Source organism: Typopeltis vanoorti, chromosome 19 (assembly GCF_054136105.1).
Source record: "Typopeltis vanoorti isolate ZY-2024b chromosome 19, IOZ_Tvanoo_1.0, whole genome shotgun sequence".
NCBI classification, from domain to species: Eukaryota; Metazoa; Arthropoda; class Arachnida; order Uropygi; family Thelyphonidae; genus Typopeltis; species Typopeltis vanoorti.
In genome coordinates, this window is record NC_143567.1 from 52,159,396 (window position 1) to 52,183,754 (window position 24,359).

The window sequence follows — 24,359 nt, forward strand, 5'->3', positions numbered from 1 at the left end:
ACATATTTTGTAAGAATCGAGGCTTAAAATATGCTTACGAACAGTCAGTCTATTTTACATGAAAAGTCATTTTTATGACTTAAAAACTTTTAACTATTTACAACAAAACAACTATTATTTGCGTATTTTCTTCTTCATCTGAAAAAATCCAAGTTACGTTCTGGATGCGTGCATGTATTACTGTTATGTTTTCAGTGTTAGAAAGAACCAATATTTTCTTATAAACCTTTCGATTCCCTGAAACAGTACTGATAATAAACAGAGCTGCGCATGCGTTGTGATCAAGCGATATCTCATGCGAAAAAACGTTGTTACTAGTGCACGATAACTCGGTAAACAGATAAGGAAAGTAAGTTACATGGAACTGAAGAATTTAGCGCTTAGAAATGGGAACTGTAGGTTGCGTGTATTTTATGATAGTGATAATAGGAACAATAAACTATGCTAAGACGTTATTTAATCTTACGATCCTTCATACTAACGACGTACATTCTCATTTTAAGGAATTTAATGAAGTAGGTGGAAGGTGTCCCGATGAGGAAGCTGCAGCTGGTCGATGCTTCGGGGGTTTTCCTCGGCAGCTTACGAAAGTAAGTCAGTGCACTTTTTAAACTCATACAAACTGGCAGAGTATGTCGCGATGATAGTTTTAATTTATTTTTTAAGTGAACATAGTACAAAATAGAAAAAATATATAAAAATGACTGAAAACATGGCTATTTTGAAAAAGAAAAGAAACAGAATATAAAAGTAATCAATATAACAAATTTAAATTCAGTGATAATGTATTAACCTTCAGACTTTTACTTTACCTATTTTAATAGTCTATTGGGTTAAAAACGGAGAGATAACATGACGGAAATCTGGATTCTAATTTAGTAGATAAGTTTATGTAAAGGTAGATGATAAATTCGTAGATATTAGAAAATAAAAATCACATAAAACTGGATGATAAATTAGGAGATAAAACTGCGAAAATATTAATCAGAAACCACAAAATTTTAATTACGTTTAACTCATTAGGAGGTAAAATTAGAAAATAATAGATTGTTTTAAGCAATTTACCCACAGCACAAGTTTTCAGAATTCCAAGTCAGACCTCGAAACCGCACATACTTTAAAAGGCGACAACATATCAGAACACTTTAGCATTTGTCTGAGAAGTATACATATTTAATTTAAGCATATTTTAATTTTGTCACAAATATTTATTTATAATTTTAGGGTTCTATATACTAATATATTAATAGGATTTTTTTTTTTTAAATTATCTGTTTATGATACAAATAGATGTTTGGAATTTATATACTAATATCACAAACTGGCGTTTACTTATTCATTTTACGTATTAATTATTCAGAATATCTCATGCAAATTGAGGCAACTTTGCATTTTGTTTACATATTTTTCCTGAATATCGCTCACTGATCGCTGTACTCAATAGATAATGTGTTATAAATATTTGGTAATAAATAGCAAAACAATTTAGATAGGGAGCCTTAAAGTCTTGGCTGTAAGTCTAGGTCTTTTATGCTGTAGAACTAAAGTTCTACAGCATAAAAGACCCATTGCTGGAGGCCCACAATATCAATCATATATCCTCTTAAAATTATTCACTGAGAAGGCGTACTCGATCGTCTCGAACAATACGTGAGGCCCGGAGGTTCATACTAATCATTACTCACACAATAACTGTCATATGTCTCCTTACATTCATTCACTGACAGGTTGCTCACACTCACGACCTCCTCTGACAACCCATTCCACCTATTCACAATTCTGCAAGCAAAAAATCTAGTCCTCATGCCCTTATTCACTGCATTCTTGAACAACTTCGAGGGGTAACCCCTTGTACTAATAATTTTTGCATCATAATGTGACTATATAAATAGAATAAAAAAAAACCCGTTTATTATTAACTATTCAGGAAATGACTGATAATAGAGAAGATATTTTAACCAATTAAAAACAATTCGAACACCCAGTAGCATAGAGGCAGCTTGCCTCACGGCGCGTCTTAATAAGGGCGCTCGTTCAGCCATATTGCAGTAGGCACCGTTGCTACGCTAACAGGAATTGTTAGCATAGCAAGTGAGGAAAGAAGTTTTTCCAAGCTTAAACTGATTAAAAAATTATTTGCGAACAGCAATGACCCAAGAAAGATTGGTCGGTGTAGCAACTATATCGATAGAGGCGGACATAGCTTATAATTTAAATTTAGAAGAGCTTTAAAACAGTTTTGTTGTGCGATATCCCTGTAGAGCAAACATTTAATTAATATTATTATGTAACCGTTTTGCATTAATGTTTCTCTTGTAATAAAAACAAAATAGCAATTGAGATTTTCTTATATTTTTGTCTTAAAATCCATCAGGGGCGATATTTAATTGTTTGCCTCAGGGCGCGATCTAATCTGGCGACGACCTTGCGAACACCTTATCACTTCCGCGGGTGTCTCCCTAAAAGAGTATTTGATGGGCATCCTTCCGAATTGATCAGTGAGTGACCTGATCTAGAATCGCTGGAAGTAATCTCCTGCCTTTTGAAAAGAAAAAGGTTCCGAAACAGCAAATATTTTCCAAAATATTTGAAAAAAAAAGAACTAATTTTCATTTGTCACGAAGACCTTATGCCCCCTTCCCAAAAGGAAGCAAGCGGAATTCTCCACCCCCAACCAATCTACAGAAATCGATGGTCATCCGGTCTCCATCCTTAGCCGTCCATAACGTCAACGCTACCGATTGATTTTGAAGGCAGTCATGTTATTATTGCCTGAAATACTGTGACTTCTATGGTCGATTTTTCAAAGTTAGGGAATCGAGCAACTCCCGAACCTGCTGAAAAGAAACATGTAGAAGGCACCTTTAGTTGGCTAGTTGAATAAAACCTATACTGATCTTTCTTTTGGCAGTCTAGCTTTATGGGGAGTCATTGTCACGAGTCAACAAAGGCCTAGGATATTTGCAGAGGCGCAGATATTCTGTACTGGTATAATTAAACTAGAGCATTCACATAAAATGTAATATCGGAGTAAACTTCTTCCCTTCCCAATAATAGCTTGAAAACTGTCCATATTCCCCTAAGATTAAAATTTTTATCAATCTGTTTTGAAGATTTGCTATCTGCAGTTGAACGTTAAATTGCAGAGTCAATTCTTGTGTCTGTGAATTCAAACTTTAAATCCAGAAATAAGGGAAAAGACTAAACATATACATAAACAGTGAAAGTGAAAATAAACAGACAACATGAGAACCCATAAAAAGATCCTTGTCCTTAATGGTTCCACAATAATTAATGATAATCGTCAGGAATGAAGCCAGACAGGAAGCAATACAATAATTTCGAAGCAGATAATTAAATCACTAAACAAATGCTAACACGTAGTCGGATAATTCAATTTTTACAAGTCTCAAGTCCAAAAATTCTAAATGAAACATTCCAAAAAATATAATACTGTCAAGAATACAACTTTCTCCTACTGTAAACTTAAACACTCTCCTTTATCAACAGAAAAATCAAAAACTATGGCCTTTAAAGGCGAGATCCAGCAAGAAATAAGATAGTAATAGATAAATGAATTCACCTGTTCTAAGATCTTGTTAACTACCTAGGATGTATGATCACATATGAAAATGAAAAAGATATAAACGTAAAAATTGCAAAATATTTAAAAATAACAGGTGTAATTAACTCTATATTTAAACGAAACCTTGTTCAAAAACAAATCAGACTAAAAGTATACAATACATTAGCCCTACCAGTCTTATTGTATGGAAGTGAAATCTGGACAATAAAACAAAAAGTCAAACGAAGATTAATAACAGCTGAAATGAAGTTTATGAGAAAAAACTGCAAAGTATATTCTATTTGATCACATAAGAAACGAAATTATGAAAGAATTAAACCAGGAATCAGTAACAGAAAAAATGAAACAAATAAACATAAATGGATGGAACAAGCCTTAAAGTACAAATCATTAGGAAAAAGAAAACCAGGACGTCCTCTTAAAAGATTCAACGATGACTTTTAAGACCAGAACAGGCCACGCTAGGCCTAAATTCTTGATATGCATGATGATGATGAATACAACTTTTAAAGGGTAATGAGAACAGTGAATTTAATTTTACAGGTGGAAAAGTATTGCAAATGAGTTTCATTTGTGATTTTTCGTAAATTTGTTTTAATTACCATTTAACTATCATCCCGAAGGAGTCCTATATGTTCACTTGTTTTCTGAAGGCCTCAACTCTCTGAAGATCAGTCACTCCACACACACACACACACACTCCATCCATCTCATTGATGGTCTACCCCTTCCTCTTTTTCCATGAGTCCGTAGGTCTCGTTTTTACCAGCACTCCACCCAAAAGGCTGCGGGTTTGAATCCCGCCGTGGGCATGGATGTTTGGTCTTTAGAGCAAGGTTTCCGGACTATGTAAAAATAAATTTTTAAAAATATAAAATTTATAAAAATTATCATTAGCCCACCTGCGGCGCGAATGTACTATAGGTTTACAAATAATCTTTCGTGGGTCGAAGCAACATAAAAATAAATAAATAACCATTTATTCTAGTTCATTTTTATTTTTCCTTTTTTCGTCCTCATGCAATAAAGAAAATTATACTGAACTCTGATATCACTATTATTTCATGGGTTTTTCCGAGATTACTAATTTCACTATATAACTCAGATAATTATAGGAAAATTTTAAAAGACTGTAGTAAGTTTTATCAAGAAAAGTAGAGACCATTTCAATATGAAGTAAATGGCATGAGGGCATAAAATCTCACATCCTCATGTCTGTTGAAGCTCTGTTAAAGAACAGCATGAATCTAAAGCATGACAGCTTTCATGGTTCCTTGAATATCAGAAGTATAATCGAAGACGAAGAAAAGTGGGAATTAATCTCGTAAGTACTATAATTAAATAAAATAAACGGGTTTGTGCCATCACCTGAAAAGAAGATCAATATTTGTATTATCCTTTACTTTTACATTTTATAGGGAAAATCCTCCCCTTCATATGCAGGGATTTCTGTTCTCCATCGATTAACTGGAAAACCCAATATTCATATCCCTCTCTTATAATGAAAACTATATGGATGAATAGGATGTCCAACTAATTCGTTTCTGTTCAGAAATTAATATTTTGTGATAAAATATTCATGTCTGAGCTTGTCAAGAAAAGTAACGAATCTGATATGGAACTGCTGTCAATATGATATTGTGGAGAAAGAAATATAACCACAGAGTATGAAACAAAAAAGTGTTCGTATTGTGCTAGGCAAATCAAAACAGAAAGTTACATATTAAGGAAAATATTTTCAACGAATACAAATCTGTCGTCCTATTTTCACGTAAATTAAATAAAAGTATTTTGGAAACAAACGGTTGTTTTCATAGTTTCTGGTGAGACCTGGTAGACGAATGCCGCAATACAAAAGCGAAAGATAATGGAGCGTGCCGTTCTGCTTTATCATTCTTTATTTCAACACTACATTATTATTATTATTACTGGCTGGCCACTATAAACGTGTATAAAAATATCTGGGAAATAGAAGTGAAGAAAAATTGAACCAACTTTAAATAATCTTCTTTTTTTTTCATTTAATTTTTCCCTTTAATTATTTTTTTCGTTTATAATTATTTCCCCCTCGAAAAAAGCATATTAGAAAAATATGTAGTTTTGAATTTTTGAATAAATTTCTGCAAAAATAACTTGAAAAATAAACTTTAATAAATATCACAAATAATAAATATTGCCTGTTACATAATGCACATAACTCTTGTACAGTAAATTTATACTGACAGAACAGGTATGGGGGGGGGATGGGTCTGGAAAGTTCTGATAAACACGTAGACAAAAATGATATAACCACAAAAGAAAGAATAAAGTAGCAGAGATATGAAGGTAACTTATGTTCTTATATCCTCGTGTGTTCTTTCTTGTGATTATATCAGTTACTTTAATGTCATTTCTATTCTAGGTGTTTATCTTTATCAGAACTTTCCAGACCCCCTCCCCCAACCTCGTATGTTGGAAAAAAAGCTGAATATAGCAACAAAATCTTGAGTACTGGGTAATCAAAACTTATGAATAATCCAAGCATGAGCAGAGGATTTCTATTTTGATGGACATCTAATTTAAAATAGTTCCGAAAGTGAAAATATTCGTTATTATTTATCGTAGCTAATATTTTCATGTTTTCTGTTTTTGTATAAGCGATTTTAAAATTTTCAAATCGTTTGACTTCCCAACCTGATAAATATAGATGCACCGGAAATATAACAGTACTTGTAATAACCACAAAAAAATAGAATAGACTATATAAATATAATTATATTAATTATATTATAATTCTAATATAATAAAATATATGATAGAATTATATTAATTCTAATAAAATAGAATAACATGTATATCAACCTCCACACACGAGAAAAAGTACCGCAACAATGCCGTATGTAAGCAGTTAACTTTATTTTATTTATTTATTTATATGGAGTTTCCTCCCTTTTCTCCCCCGTCCCTATTGTGGCGAGTTGAGCCCCCTCATGGGGGGGTTAAGTATTTATGGCTGTAGATCCGTGTGTTCACGGGGCCGGTTTGCGATAAGAAAACTCCCAGATAAACTGGGGGATAAAACTCTGCTGTCCACGCCGAAGACCGGCTAACGTGGCTATGGCTGAGGAAGATCCTTAAGATCCTCACGTCGGCGACGGGAATCGAACCCAGGATACTCCTTCCCCAGGTGCGAATGCACATAACCACTAGGACAGCAGTTAACTAAAAAGATGGAACACGTTGATGTGGTTTTTGAGCTTCTGACAGTTGTGGATCTTGGGGAAAAACGGTGAGGGAAGGCTGTTCCAAACAAGAGGAGAGAGAGAGAGAGAGAGAGAGAGAGAGAGAGAGAGAGAGAGAGAGAGAGAGAGAGAGAGAAGTAATGGGATAAAAGAGGGAATGATAGATTGGTTGGTTTGCAGCTGACAGTAAATGAATGTTAGCCAAAATCATCCAGAGTCTATGGACTTAAATGAGAAATAATGGTAGCCAGCTCATCAAAACATTGTCCATTAAAATACCTACAGAAGAGGGAGGCACTGGGCAGAAACGAATATTTCAGAGAAAGTGATTTGAGGGAATCTTTGAGAGTGACGGGTCAATTGTTTTCTTCTGGATAGCATCAAGTATCCAATAAGGAAGTTTTCTGTGAACTAGCCAAATATATGAAAAGAGTATTCTAAGGCTGGACGAATTTTAGATTTAAGTATTGCTAGCAGTTGTACTGGGACGAAAAAAAGGATATCAGATATTTGAGTATGTGCCGTATTTGGGCTAGGACTGGCCATAATTGTAAGTCTGCTAGAGAAGAGAAATATAATCTTGATTGACAATTTGGGTAGTATCAACGGCAGTGGGAAGGGAAGCGAGATTTTTCTTAAGAGAAGAAAGACAGTGCTCTGTTTTGGTAGTACCGCATTTCGCATTGTCCTCACCCCACTCACGAATGGCAAGATCACTGTTTACGGCACTGGTTATGGAAGATTGATTATGAATAACATTCCGTTCCTCTTTCTTCATTCGCTAAACTGTGTATGTGTGTGTTATTCTATAATATTAATAACAATAGTGTTAATAAAATATAAACCATATCACCATTGATCATGCGTCTTGTATTATTGTATGGTAAGTAAAGTCAAATACTTTTCAATATTTGAAGAACTTACTTACTTCTTCCCTTGCTATAGCTTTGTTCAATGCATAATTTGTAAATTATATTAATTATGCATATAAATGATATGCTAACAGATGTCTTTTTTTATACGAGACTACAGAAATCAAGAATTCGGAGCCAAATGTACTTTACTTAAGTGCGGGCGACTATTATCAAGGCACGTCATGGTACACACTGCTGCGATGGGAGGTAGTGGCTGATCTTGTTCCACATCTTGGACTGGATGTTATGGTAAGTGTTAATCAACTTGAAGGCATTATGTTCATATAGCAACTTACAGACAATTACCGAAAGGCTTTACCGAAATTCTACTGCAGTTAGTTTCTGATAGTTTTACTTGTTCCCAAACAATTTTTAGATATTGAACATTAACATTTCTGAATTCTATATACATACACACACACACATAGAACTTGAAATTTTCCTCCCTCAAAACAGATAAACTAGCCTGAGCATACGCACGCGCGCGCACGCACACACACACACACACACACACACACACACACACACACACACACACACACACACACACACACACACACACACACACACACACACACACACACACACACACAAATATTGCAGCATAGTGGTAAGAAGTCAGTAATAAGACCTTGGTTACCACTATGCTGCAATATTTTTATTAAGTTCATAATATGGAGGTAAACAAATATCCAATTGTCTTGTGAATTTTCCGAAGCGCTCCATTGAGGGATCATTATCCGTAAAATAACTTCCTAACTTTCTTGCCAAGTCCGATTCTTCTGCTAATTTCTTTAAACTGAATTCTTTAACGGATTCATCGCAATCAGAATCTTCGCAGAACTTTCCCCGCCATTTGGTTCGACGTCATCTATTAATTGTACCAATTCCTTCTCATTTAAATCTATTTCCCCATCAATTAATTCACTAATTTCGTTTTCAACCATATTTCTAAGTAGCCATTACTATAAAAATAATTTTTTTACATAAAAAAGCATTACATATTGTATGCAACTCACCAGAAAATAAAGTGCTTAGCTTGAGATTAACACACTTAATATTTTTAATGCACTTTCATGGCTGAAAACGAAGACAATTTTCAACAATAAACACTTCATTCGGAACAATTGACGTACAATCATGCTAAAGGATATTTCCCCTAATATAAATTCACTACTTATAACTACATGCGCGAAACGGGTAGACGCAAATTTTCCGAATATAAAAATTAAATTTTTAAGTCTCGCGATGGAAAATAAATGAAAAGATAAAGGGTTAGTACAGTTTGTAGACCGCGTTGTATAAGCACCGCGTTATACGATGGTTACTTGTAATTCTAAAATAACTAATCAAGTAGTGTTTATTTGTTATTTTCTTATTGCCATTATTTAATTATGCATATTATAAGGAAGATAAGTAACGAATAATCAAAAGGCTGATATTAAAAAATATCAACGAACTTCTGTTTATCTTTTTTGTCCTTGGATATGACACACACAAATTTGTAACCATGGGGTTTGTAACACATTAAAGGAAACCTGTAAAAATGGATGTGTACGTCATGTTTTATTTGTATATTTTGGAAAAATTGCGTTATGTGTGATGTTAGAATTGTTTAATAGAATAATTTATATCTCTGAGTTTTATATGGGTATGTGAAGCACGTTATTATTATTATTATTATATAGAAAAAACCAGTAGTCAAGGATTTAAATGCATCGCAAGACAATACGCCAATCTTTCTATCTGAGTATTTAACACCTTTCAATCAGAATCTTTTGAACCAAGCAAGAAAAGAAAAAACAGAAAAAAAGTATCAATTTTTATGGATCAAAGGCAGCAAAATATTCTTGAGAGAGAGTCACAGACTTCAAAGTCTATACAAATAAAAAGCTGGGTAGATATAGAAAGGTTACCAGAGTGAAACAAAAGACTCCAACTTAGTTCAATAAGAATATCACAACACAACAAAAACGAATGTGAACCATCAGATAGATGTAATTACACCAGAATACATCAGTAATTGTACTTTCGAATCGCTTGATACATGGAAACAGCACACAGACACAGTACAAGCGAGAGGTCTCTCAATCTTACATATTAACATCAGAAGCATCCGAAAATATTGGTTATTGTTACAGGCTTATCTGAGGAATTACACTGATATTATTGATATATTGATTCTAACAGAAGTATCCATAACTAATGACGAAGCGACTGCTTTCCAAATTCCAGGCTTCCAACAACATAGATCATGTCGCCAAACAAAAAGAGGGGGTGGAATATTAATATTTATCAAACAAAAATTAATAGCAAAAGAAACGGCCTATCAGTTTGAGCATACTGAAACCCTTTGCCTCGAAATCACTAATACCACCAATAGTACTAAATGCTATTTACAGGCCACCAAACCTAAACATGGTAAAATTCTCGCACGAACTCAATTGCTGGCTTTCATGCCAAGAATATGCTCAACCGAATACCTAATGATAATTGGCGACATAAACATAAATATTGCAAACGAAAACCAGAATAAAAGTGTACAATACCTAGACACGCTATCCATGTATAATCTAATACCAATAATAACATCATGTACTAGAGAAGAAATATTCGGAAATACTATCACTGCCTCCTGTCTAGATCATATAAACGTCCGAGCACCACCAAACAGTTACACTGCATGTCATAAAGTGCAAAGTAGCAGACCATTACTTCACCGCTCTAAACCTGCACACCAAGACAATATCCATGCAATGTCCCACAGAAGAAAAGCGACAGAAAACAATAATACACGAAGAAATGGTCAACCACGAAATAAGAAAAACAGACTGGGAACACCTGGCATCAGATTCAGCAGATATCTTATAAAACAACATTAAACTCACACTGGAGGAAATATATAAGAAAGCTACAAAGAAAGTCAGAATTCGTTCAAAAACAACACAAAATCCTTGGATAACACAAAACTTAATCCCAGAAATACACAGAAAGGACGCTTTATGGAAAGAATTAAAGCGATATCCAAATAACACAGCTTTAAAAACTGAATATAAGATAACAAGGAATCGCCTTAGAACACAAATCAGAAATGCAAAAAAAAAGCTAATACAGAGACAAACTAACCTCTGCACAAAACAACATGAAAAAAAACCTGGCATCTGATCAATGCGATGCTAGATTTTGTTCCCAACACCACCACCGCCTCCGAAACCATAAAACACAGCTTCACGAAAGACGCAAAACTTATCCAACAACTAGCAAATGACTTTAACTAATACTTTGCAGACTCCATCCAAGAACTGCACAGAAATATCCCCCCAATCACAAAACGTGACCCTCCACTTGGACCACAGTCAAAACAGACATTATGGTTCCCAAACATAAAAGAAGAACTTCTCTCTGCAACACATCAAATCGAACCAAACAAAGGCCTTGGAATTGATGGTATAAGACCTAAAGATATAAAGCAACATGCAACTAGTTTAAGTCTATCCTACTAAAATTAATAAATAAAATATTTAAAACAGAACAGATACCAAGTATGCTAAAGACCGCCATAATCACACCCATATACAAACATGGAAAAAGAAATTTAATCAGCAATTACAGACCCATAGCAACATTACCAATTATAAATCAAATTATGGAGCGGATCATACTGAAGAAACTCACAGCATACACAGAGCCCTTTTATATTATCCCCAAAATACAATATGGTTTTCAGAAAAATAAGGGAACAACATCTCTTTTGGAAGACTTTACAGACGTAATTAATACCACCTTAGACAAAAACAAAATTGCCATGGTAGTCTTTATTGATCTAACTAAAGCATTCGATACACTCACACATCAAACCTTGTTAGAAAAGCTGAGGCACGTTGGAATAGACGGGCCTCTTCACAGGTGGTTTACAAACTACCTTCAAAATAGAAAGCATATCACACGTATATGGACAAACCGAAGCAGAGAGCTACCAGTAACCTGTGGAGTTCCACAGGGAGCTGTACTCTCCCCAACTCTATTCAACATTTACACTCACGATATTAAACAGCTACCACTCAAAGATAAGATATTCCAATACGCAGACGATACAGCAATAATATCCATCCATAATAATGCAAGTATAGCCCAAACAAATATGCAACATGACGTAAATCTGATCATAGACTGGCTCACGAAAAACTCCATACACCTAAACTCAGAAAAGACAAAATTAATGATATTCCGAAATCCACTGACTCGACCAGTTAATAATAAATATATAACCATCCAACATCCACACTTTCCAACATAAAAAACACACAGAACAGCAAAATCACTACAATCACTCAGGTTGAAACAATACGATACCTTGGAATTTACCTCGATGCAGATATGAACTGGAATAGCCACATAAACCATCTACACAACAAACTCCGAACAATAAGGGGCAAACTCTACAGGTTAAAAGACATAGTTCCCATACGACAAAAAACACTAATATACAAAACACTATGCCAAAATATACTAAGATACACTATAACAACGTATGCTTTCTGTGCACCCTACAAATTAAATAGATTTAATGTCGCTACAGTACAAAATGATAAAACTGATCTTTTGGGAACAAAGAGAAAATAACGACCTTATATACATTGCAATGTCAGAACACAAAATACTGACAGCAAAACATTTATGTCACTATGCAGCTTTGCTAAAACATTATTTCGATGCCAACTACAGGGCAGTTAGAAATACATACCGTATAACAAGACCTCAGACAACTAATTATATCACATATAAATACAATAATCACTACAGAAAGGCCACGCGAAACTTCTATATCCCAGACATGATAAACAAATTACCTTTTGAATATAGAAACCTTACAAACTACAATAGCCTGAAAAGAGCTCTCCAAAATACCATACAAACTTAATGAAACACAATATATTCGTTCAGGCTTCCAGTTCAGCGAAGCATCAATACATTCCAAGTTTGTGTGTGTGTGTGTGTGTGTGTGTGTGTGTGTGTGTGTGTGTGTGTGTGTGTGTGTGTGTGTGTGTGTGTGTGTGTGTGTGTGTGTGTGTGTGTGTGTGTGTGTGTGTGTGTGTGTGTGTGTGTGTGTGTGTGTGTGTGTGTGTGTGTGCGCGTGCGTGCGTGCGTGCGTGCGTGCGAATTTCTCAATCATAGATTTCGTAGCTTCCCAACACAGTAAAAAAAACAATAAATAGTAACCAACTGGTGTCATCCTCAGATAAGCTTACATTTAAGCTTCGAGGATGAAAGCAGAGAAATTAGTTCTCATCCAAGATGTATCATATGTAACCAAATGCATGTGATGTAAGTATCATATGTAAACAAATGTAAGTAATGTATCATATGTAATCAAATGTATGTAATGTATGTAATAACTGTAACAAAAGTATGCAGTATAGAGTGATTATATCCATTGATATTGTATATATAGAGTGTAAAATTGCAAAGAAACATCTGTAATAATCATCATTATGAATATTATAATAATATACGTTGTAAACAGTTGTTATTATTATTATTATTTAAAAAAAACTTTATGTATGACAAAGTATTTGTTATGCATAATTGTGTTCATATAATGTATATAATTTATCTGAGAAATAATAAAAAATTACAAAAAACCTCCATGGAGTCAAAGACTCATCGTGGGAAGTTCACTGTTATACACACAGTTATTTATACCGAGCATTAAATATATACACTGTCTCTGCGCTCGCCACATTCTCGGACTGCATTCCAGTCACTCATCACTCTTCATACAAAAAACCTGCTCGTCGTCCCCTTGCTCACGCTCTCCGTATACAGCTTCCAGGGATGACCTCTTGTTCTCTCCCTATCTTCACCCATTCTATGCAAAACCTCCCCGGCATTAATCTGCTAATAACCTCTTAACAGCTTATGTGTCTCGATCATATCCCCCTTCTCCTCCTTCTATCCACCAATTTCTTCGAAATTGCAACTCTGTTTCCCAAATTTCAAAGCCTTACACTTTGCAACATTGAATTGATATCTCCACCCATTTGCCCATTCAGCTAGTGTACGCAAGTCCTCTTGCAAAGCTACAGCATCCGCTCTACTCCTGATAGCACTCCCCAACTTTGCATCATCTGCAAACAGCTGCACATCACCATTCAGACCTCTCCAAATATCATTTACTTATAAATTAAACAGCAATGGACCCAAAACAGACCCTTGAAGTACACCACTAGTAACTTTCCTCTTCTGGGATATCGCTCCTCCATAGACAACTCACTGATACCTATCAGACAGCCAATCTCCAATCTAGAGGACTAATCTACTGTTCAGCCCATCCGTTCCAATTTAATTACCAGCTTTTTGTGTGTAATTTATCAAATGCCTTTGCAAAATCTAAATATACTGTAAAACTCGATGTAGCTTAAAATTACCAAAGCGCCTTACATCGATTTTTACAGAGGTCAAGTCTCGTGAGAACTGTTATAGAATAACCTTGTTTGTCTCTATGTATTTTATTAATGTAAATAACCCTATGGGAATTGATTGTATTTACCGTTTTAACTAAAGTTTCTAGAATGTCAAAAATAAAGGCAATGCTTTGCCATCGGAACTTTGTATAATGTATAATAGCTATGTGTAAGAGCACAAGAAAGTTGTTTATGATTAAGTGTGTGAGAAAGTTGTTTGTAAGCTCTGCGCATGAACACCTTCAAAGCTTGTATCAAAGAGGTTCGCTAGTTTCAGAGAACTTTCCGCTGCCCGACAAGACAAAGAAAAAAAGAGCGCACGGAGGAGAAAAAAGAATGGGCCGGCCTTAACAAAAGGATCAAGGAGAACTGCCAATTTCTTCTGGGTTTACAACCGTTGGTGCAATGTCCCGAGAAGGCAAAAATAAAAGAGGACTGAGCCGAACATCATGGGCAGTTTCCGGCAGAGAACCAGAGGCAGTCGAGAGGAGGCAAGGTCCAGTTGCTGACAGAGGGAAGGTGAGATCCAGTTTCGAAAGCAGGAGAGGCGAAGCGTTGTTGCCAAAGAGAGCCAGAGGCAGTCGCAGAGAACCAGAAGCATACTGACCCAGAGGAACAGACTTTATGGCGAACCCACGCCAGAGGAACAAATTGGGAAGTAAAACGAAATCAAAAGCTGCAGAACGATCTTCAAGCCTGTATGCTGAAACTTCTTGCCTGAGCTTTTGAGTACTGGGAAAATTGCAGTCCAAGAACTGCTAATACACCAATGAAACACCCCCTGAAGCAAGGCCTGTGATGAAGGAAAATCCATAAGACTTTGATGCAGGACTTTTGGAAAGTGTCATGACAAAGAGCTTTCATAAGTGTGTCCAACCTTTAATGTACATTCTTTTTGTAATCTAGGAGATATGTCATAGATGGACTGATAAGAAATAGTAAATAAGAAATATCTATATTTGCAAAATTGCAAATCCTCTGTTAACAACAAGTCCTCTGAATTGTTGTTAACTGGAATGCAAATTGTAAGATAACTTGCCATATCAGCTAATCTCTTCATGAGTAAATTCGTCTCGGCAATTTGGTTTTCTTAAGCAGAGAAGTAACAGAGTAATTGTATTCTTTTGTCATTTAATATTGAAAAGGAAAAGCTTGTTTCTTTATACCAAAAGGATAGGTAGAGAGAGAAGAGTATCCTTTCTATCACTTATTTAATGTACTTTATTTTAAATGTAAATAAGTGTGCTTTAATTATATGTCAATAGAGTGCCACTTGATTGTTTATTTTACAATGCACTGTTCCTAAAAAAAATTATCGGACTTGTGAGCGGGAAACCAAGTGAGATAGCCAAAGCGTATAGTTAAGTGCAAATAGACCACGACTGTTTGTGTAAAGTTTTACTGAAAGAATTTATGTTAGAGAAAGAGAAAGAGAAATCAACCGACCGTATTACTGAGTTTTATGCCAGTTAAAAGATATTTGTGGCGCAGTCTCAATAAAAATAAATTTTCTAGTATCCATAGGCATACGACTCGTAGTGCGAAAGGTAGATAAACATAGTATGCTATAGTATAAGCAAGAAAAGTTACGAGAGAGAAAGTGCGCACAGCTAATTAGAATAACTGTATTTCAAAGGCACAGTAACCAAGCAGACTTTATAAATAACAAGTAATAGCACACATATTACAATACCACTGTGTATGCAACACCCTTATCCAACGCATTTGTCACTTTATTACAAAAAGTAAGCAGATGGCTAAAGCACGATCTTCCTTTAACAAACTCATGCTAACCGCCAAAGAGTATTTTTCCGTTGTCAACCCATATCTGAATCTTGGTCTAACTAACTTCTCCAACCTTAACCACCACTCCAGACACACAGACTGTCTATAATTCTAAGCCCTACTCTTATCACCTCCCTTATGAATTGGAACAATTTTACCCTCTTTCCACTCTTTTGGAACTTGACCCATTGAGAGACTCATGTTGAAAGGATATGCAAAAGCTGTTGTTAACTCTCTGGCACATTCCCTCAAGACATGTGGTGAAATAGCATCACGTCCCACAGTCTTATTTACATCAAGTCTATTCAATTCCTCATATACCTCCTGTTCAGTTATTGACAGTTCCTCCTCCTCCTTTCCAAGTGCTTTTCAAGTTCTGCATAAGTCACATTCATGAGAATGAAATACCTTTATAAATTGCTCATTAAATATCTCAACTATATCCTCCTCAGCGGTTATCATTCCTCCTTTTTCACCAATCAATCCCAACCTACTATAATAATTCTTTCTTCTGGCCACATTGGATTTTTTTTTTTTTTTTTTTTTTTTTTGGCCGCATTAGCTAACTATTGCTCATACTGCACTTTTTCTACCCTTATGAGGCGAGTCACCTTCCTCGCCTGCTCTTTGTACTTCTTCCAGATTGCATACCTCATCTCTTGATTCATCCATTTCACACCAACAGTTATATATAAAATAGGAAGGAATGCAACAATATGGACATTAGGCACCATAGCTATCAGAAATTGTAATTTTAAATGATTTTATGAATGTCAAAAAGATCTTAACCTTACAAATGAATGATAACATAATGAAAAATTAATATTCTTACTGTAATATAAATTCCAGATCTAAACAATTTCGAGATTAAAAAAAAAAATAGGTATAAAAAAATTCACAAAACATGAACAGAAGCACAATGGTCACAAACCGAAACAACTGTGACACGTAATTTTCTTTCTTTTTTTTTTTTTTTTTGTCTGCGACTTCTGGTTTTTCTTTTTTTAAAGAAGGTGTATCGCCGCTATTTTTCACTTTTCTCATGCACTGCCTTCTACAACAGTACACAGTATAGTAGGTTCGGAAGAGGAGGGGGGGGGAAATTATCCAAAATTTCGATCTTATCTTCTATCCACTTGAAATTTTCTTGGTTTGTAGAATTTTGGTAATTTTCTTATTGGTCTTTACATAAAGGATAATCATTCTCATTGCTTCTCATGCCTTGTTTTTTTAAACTGATTTGTGACAGTTTCTTATTTTGTTGCAGTAATTTATATACTGTGAACATACTTTTTTTAAACCAGTCGCTTTTTTTGTGATGAAGTCTTCTGTTGTTTGTCTTGTGAAGTGGCCCGAAAACGAATCTAGTCCAAACTGGATATGTCTGAAACCATCTCAAGAGTTTTCTATTGCCCTTGCGTATTTCGGTTTAATTCTGAATAACTTCAATTCCCCCCCCCCTCACCTCCTCCATAACGCAGAGATTGAAGTTATACAAAATTAACCCAAGATACGCGAGGATAGTAGAGAATCTTTGAGATGGTTTCAGACATTTTATTATTTGTTATTTCAGTTAGCCTAGTGATTGAACATCAGCTTGTCACTAAATCAATAGGTCGAATACGATCACCGGGAAATTTCCATTCTAGTTATGTAACACAACAGAGAAATAAAAGAAATCAGATTCACATTATACGTCATTCAAAAAAGTAACATGAAAGGAAAAATGTAGAAAGAATGAACACATTTTTTTCTTTCTTCTACATTAGGCACTGATATTAATTTTTATTAAATATTACTTTACTGATGCATTTTAAAGAGCTCTTCTTTTTGTTAACTTGTTAAATTTTTTTAACATTTTAAAAAGTTTTTTTTTTAACTTGAATAGGCTTTAGGGAACCACGAATTCGACGATGGCGTGGTTGGATTGCTACCTTTTCTAAAAGTAGCTAACTTCTCAATCATATGTTGCAACGCTGACTTTGGAACTGTTCCGGAACTTGAAAAATATATCAAGCCGTCGGTCGTGAGGAAAGTTGGAAATCAGAGGATTGGTATTATTGGTTATTTAACTCCAGATACTGCTTTTATTGCTAGCCCAGGTAAGGAATCATATAGCACTTTCAACTTATAACTTTGAATACTTTAAATCCAGTGTTGAAATCGTATTCGCGCTTGATTGATTCGACATATATTTGAGCAACAGCGAATATATAATACACAAAAAAGAAGGAAAAAGAAAAAATAGAAAGAAAGAAAAAAGCTTTTAGAACTGCAGGAAGTACCGAAGTGAATTTACTTTGTCTTTTATACAGTGTGGTTAATTTTTTTTCACTTTTAGTATCCTGATCTGTATTAAAATGTGGACAGGAGATGTTGCATACAAGATAAAATAATAATAATAATAATGATAAACAAAGGTTCCAAAAAAAAGAAGACCTTCAGACTACTATGTTACTTTTTTTTTATCACCACGAACAATGGTGATAAAAATATAAAACAATTATATCTGTTTCGCTCACTCACAAAATCCAACGAAAAACTGTTCAAAGAACTTGCTAAAAGAAGCCTGTTATACGTTGAATTCTAGTTGCAGACTAGAGGGACTTTTTCAGCCGGTTCTCAAGTTAGTCGATCTTTGATTCAGGCACTAAAAAAAAAAACATCGACCGTAGAACATATACTGTTTCAGACAGTTATACAAAGATAAGGTACAGATCACGAGATAGCGTACGCGTGGTTAGCCTAGTGCAGTGATGGCGAACCTTTTTACCCAGGTGTGTCAAACTTTTTTTTTTTTTTAAATATTGACGTTGTTGATGTGCCACTTGCATACATGCATTATAAATGTAACTACATAATCACAGAAGGTGACTTATACATATCATATTAGGCTATTTATTTAATAGGACATTGATATAAAATCTATGAATTCATATTATACAATTAATTTAATAAACTGAAATTACAAACTTACATTACATTTAATGACTTTTCTGTTGCTGACTACTGGTAGAAAGTTCTTTCAATGGACCGAAACCTACCTTCGCCTTAACTGAGAGCGATCTTACACAATTTATCGTAGCTTTTTCATCAGAATACCAATATTTTTCAACATCCAAGGTGTGTCACCTGAAATCCTCAAGTGTGTCAGTGCTGACACGCGTGTCATAGGTTCGCCATCACTGGCCTAGTGGCTATGCGTTTCGCAACCATATGCCTGGAGAAGGAGTGTCCTAGGTTCGATTCCCGTCGACGACGTGAGGAACTTAAGGATCTTCCTCAGTCATAGCCAAGTTAGCCGGTCTTGGGCGTGGGCAGCAGAGTTTTTATCCCCAATTTATTTGGGGTTTTGCATCCCGCAAGGAGGCAAACCGGCCCCGTGAACACACAGGATACAGCCATAGGATGTAGTATGGCAAGGAGGCAACGGAAAACCACCTTGCTCATACTCGTGTCTATCTATTCCATGGTCTGGTAGCATATAGCTGCCTTTTGGCTGGAGCGCGGATACGTTAACCACTCGGCCAGCCAGGGCAGCAATTATTTTTTCATAGCTTTTCATTCATTCAGGAAAAAGAAATCTACAAGCAGATTCAATTCAAAAAGCTTAATTATTAGGAAGTTCTGCTATTATTACAAATCCAGTTCTGTTCCGTTTCTATATAATTTCTGACAATCATGAGATGTCTGTAGGAAATACTGGAATTCGAATTATCTATCAAAAGCAAAACTCCGTCCATATGATTTACGGAATGTCATGTTCATATTTAACATGAACATGTATGGAAATGATCCCAGATTATCAATTTATTAAAAGTTTGTTTCACAATGGCTAGGAAGTTACCGCATTTACATGCCATTTTACACTCTTCAATCAAATCATCCCTTAAAAATGCCTGATAACCCAAACTCTGAAATGCACAATGTTTGTTCAGTCTCTGTTTCAGCCTTTTTTTTGTAAGGAATATTGAAGAGATGTTTATATCTTGACACAACACCAGTCTTTGGCATTACACGTGTACTAAATTATGGTATTAATAAAATTCAAGCCATAAGATACTCACCATTTTGTATCTATTATCTCAAAGAAAAATATGAAACTTTTATTTTCAAATTATCCAACTGATCTAATTTTTCAATGAAAATAAATGTAATTAACATTTATCTTAATATTCGCAGTTATTGATTTATGTTTTTTTTTAACCTATAACAATCCCAATTTTACAAAATCATAGTTATTGTGAATTCTATACATTTGTAGAACCTGTAAAATTCACAGATGAAATTGAATGTATCAGGAAAGAAGCACAGAAAATGACAAAGAACGGGATTAATAAAATCATAGCACTTGGACACTCAGGATTCAAGAAAGACAAAGAAATTGCTAAAAATATCCCAGAAGTGGATATTGTAGTTGGAGGCCATACCAACAATTTTCTATACACAGGTGAGTATCCACAGGGAGCCCAACGATAAATAATTGTATTTTGTTGTACTGTAACCGGTTATACCTTATGCCCAATAGAGCATTATGCATGTTATGTATAATGCTCTGCATAATCTTGAAGTCGTTTATTTAGTTATTTATTTTTAAAAAAGAAAATTAAAATATCCAATAGCAATATACGTTAGAGATCAGCGATGACAGAAATTCGTGATGTATTCCCGAAAATGATCAACTATTAAAGTATTCAGAAAAATAATCAAAGTTATGCTACTCTTACTGGTGCAGCGAACAAAACAACTTGATAGTATTTCAATTCGTTATTGTCCGCGCTGTTAGCCTAGTGGCTTTGCGCTTCGAAGCACGAGGAAGGAGTGTCCTAGGTTCGATTCCCGTCGACGATGTGAAGAGCTGAAGGATCTTACTCAGCCATAGCCAAGTTAGCCAGTCTTGGGCGTGGACAGCAGGGTTTTTCTAAAGTTTAACTGGGGGTTTTCATCCCGCAAACAGGCAAACCGGCCCGTGAACACACAAGGATACACTCAAGAATACTTAAGACAATTACTCCAGCCATAAGTCTGAATTGTTAGCTATGCCGGTCCCGGCATAGCTGTTTAGATTTTTGAATAGTATGGTCCACAGTTTGTTCCTTAAGGCTCTGTCAAAGTACTTTCTAGTACTCCACAAAAATGCTACGTGTGTTTCTGTGTTAAATTCGCAATAATTTTCCATTAAGATTTTTAATGTAAAAGCTGGTTCAATGCACAATCGTCTTTTTCGGAAGCCATTTTTTCTTCACAAGGTTTGAAGTTAATATTTGTGCATATAACTTATAACCAGTATTTAGGAGACTTATTCCTCTACAGTTTTGACAGTTGCGCTTATCGCCTTTTTTGTATACGTGGGTGGTCTGAAAGGTTCTCGGCCCCGGCCATAGATGCAAAACTATCGGCACGATTTTTTTTTCTAAGTTGGTACATCCAAGTGAAATTGCAAGTCATTCTATCAAGTAGTTTGTTCTATACAGTTGTCTAAAGCAAAAGTGTTGTTTGTATCCCTTGAAATGGATAAAATTGTGAGTATCGTGCGGTTATAAAATTCTTTGTAAAAGAAGGTTTAACGCCAAAAGAAATTCATTCGAAGTTCACAAAAGTTTATGGGCACTCTTCTCCTTCGTTTTCGACAATTAAGAAATGAGCTGCCGAGTTTAAACGTGGCCGTACCAGCCTTGAAGATGATCCACGCGAGAAACGTCCAAAAGGTGTAACAACACCAGACATCATTGATCTAGTTCTGCGCGGTTAGCCTAGTGGCTATGTGCTTCGCAACCATATGGCTGGGGAAGGATGGTCCTGGGTTCGATTCCCGTCGCTGACATGAGGAGCTTAAGGATCTTCCTCAGTATAGCCAAGTTAGCCGGTCTTGGGCGTGGACAGCAGGGTTTTCCTCCCCAGTTTATCTGCGGTTTTTCATCCCGCAAGCAGGCAAACCGGCCCCGTGAACACACGAATCTACAGCCATAAATACTTAACCCCCCATTAGGGGGCTGAATTCGCCCCAATAGGGACGGGGGAGAAAAGGGAGGAAACTCCATATGAATAAATAAAATTGATCTAGTGCACGATATGGTATTGAATGACCGCGAGTCAAAGTGCGTGAAATTGCTGAGACTATAGGCATTTCAAAAGAACGTGTAGGATATACTGTATTTTGCATGAAGAATTGCAAAAGAAAAAGTTCTGCGCAAGAGGGGTGCCGCGCTTTCATACCACCCTCGTCTCGAATATATATATATATATAGAATTTTACACCATATGTTTGGAATCGAAATTATACGATATATCGGATGTCGTTGATCCTGAGTTATTGGAAAAATGAAAACAATAACCTTGACTAGGTTAGAGTTATTTTCAAGTGGTTATGGACGGAATCAGTTCGTATTAACAATTTTTGGTTTTGAGCCATTCGCTATGTATTTAGCGCCTTTAGCAAAGCCAAGAGCATGAAATACTTTAACTGTTGAAAAATACTTAGTTCGAATCTTATTTAGAAGCGAGACCCACCTTTCTAAGGACTGTTAAGCACCAAAGACGAGTTAGCGGTCCCAAATGGACAACAGAACTATTTGTACTTCCCTAAAACAGGCGAACTGTTAGAAGAACACACGCAATTATCAGATATATAATATAAATCTTTAAAACTAGTTGCTTTATCCTCATTCCATGCAAACTAACTTATTCTTCGTTAGGTTAAACCAATTCAATTTACAGAAAACCACTCACACAGGAACATAAGTTTTCTTACCATCCCCTTCTCAACAGTACGCATTATCAAAACCCTTGTCAAAAGAGCCTCCAACCTTTGTTCCACTCAGGCTTCCCCGTAAGCTGAACTCTTCTTTATTCACAGAAACCCTGTTAGCCAATGGTTACAATGCTAAGAAGGTTAACAAATTGGTTTTTCCTCTCCTCTCCTCACATCCTTCTCACCAAACAGACTACCGTAATGCTATTACTATTCCCTATATCCAAGGCATGTCAGAAAAATAGCCAGTACTCTAAAAATCTCTGTACATAATCTCTGTACTGCTTCCAAACCTCATCTGAAGCCGGCTACCCTTATTCGCTCTCCTAAGGATCCACTACCTGTCCTCTTTGTTCCAGGTGTTTACATGGTTTCTTATCCTTGCGCAAATTATCTTGTTATTGTCAAACTGGGAGATCTGTCATCATCTGTCTAAAGAACACAAGAAATACATCCGACGCCATAACTATGGTCACTCTGGTCTGGGCGACCATGTTTTGGATATCTTGCACAGAATCAAATGGAAAAAAATTACTATGCTTCACCGCAATAAAAGTAAGAATATAAATGTGAGACTTTTCTTAGAATCAGCAGCAGATTTGTCAAACTAGCTTAATCTTAATAAATATGGATGTGTTAAACATCCCAAGATTTGGGAACTTTTAATCCTTAAGCCTCCCACCCAACTGGTGAGGCTAGAAAACAGCATCCATAGCTCTCCTCGTAGGACTTTAGGATTTTAGTCTATTTTCTTCCATTTATTGTTTTGAGTTATTTGTATGTGTTTATAAATTTTGAGATTGTACCCTTGACGATGTCTCGTGACAGAGACGACATATAGGATCTAATAAACTTATGTTCCTCTGTGCTGTATTATTTCCATTAAACCTTATAATGAGACGTCATGTTTTGTCCTTGATTCTTCATATAGGAACTTATCTGAAAATGTTATCATGAAGGATTATCTAGCCTTAAAACTATTTGTTTTGTATCAGGCATAATCTGAAAATTCTTTTGGTGTATTGTAATCAATTGACAACGTAAAGAAGAAACTACTATGGAAATTCTTGCATGAGGATTATTAATAATATGCGAAAATAATATATATATATATATATATATATATATATGACTCATATTTATCCCTCTAACAGCACCTAATTCAAATTATTTGATATTATATTAGCTGCCTTTACTATTACAGTAACAAAAACTGCAACATTAACATTTAAATCGACATCGTTTATTATTTTTATGAACTTATTCTTATGTCTTTCTTTTCACGCGTTATGAAATATTACTGGTTGCAGATCTTAAATGGATTTGTCAAGGTTCCTCTTGTAAAAGAGACGGGTTAGTTGGTGAACACGTTGACAGACAATATCCTCGTCTTATGACCTTGACCGCTTCAGTATCACATTTATACAATTCTTTTGTGAACTTGAATCAACGAAGTTTTTTCTTTTTTTTCTCTAGTTTTTAGCCTTGACTTGTTTTGCCGGTATCCCATTAATGTGTAAGGTTTGTTTGCAATCCATTTCCGGCAACAATAATTTGCTACTGCATATCACTAAGTTAATTGTTGCAAGTGTGAATGGATCCACACTTCCTACTTGATCATTCTTCTTTCAGTTTCAT

General features: G+C 35.4%; 1 protein-coding gene across 1 annotated transcript in view; it reads left to right on the forward strand.

Annotated features, from left to right (window-relative positions):
• The first annotated feature begins 331 nt into the window (after nucleotides 1-331).
• The window catches only part of LOC150096087 (snake venom 5'-nucleotidase-like), a 40,440-nt gene continuing 16,412 nt past the window's right edge, over nucleotides 332-24,359 (forward strand). The window contains exons 1-4 of the mRNA XM_090409121.1: nucleotides 332-590; nucleotides 7,833-7,970; nucleotides 17,859-18,072; nucleotides 20,235-20,420. Coding sequence (XP_090265247.1) covers nucleotides 387-590; nucleotides 7,833-7,970; nucleotides 17,859-18,072; nucleotides 20,235-20,420 — 742 coding nt within the window. The 5' untranslated portion in view covers nucleotides 332-386. The remainder of the gene's footprint in view (nucleotides 591-7,832; nucleotides 7,971-17,858; nucleotides 18,073-20,234; nucleotides 20,421-24,359) is intronic.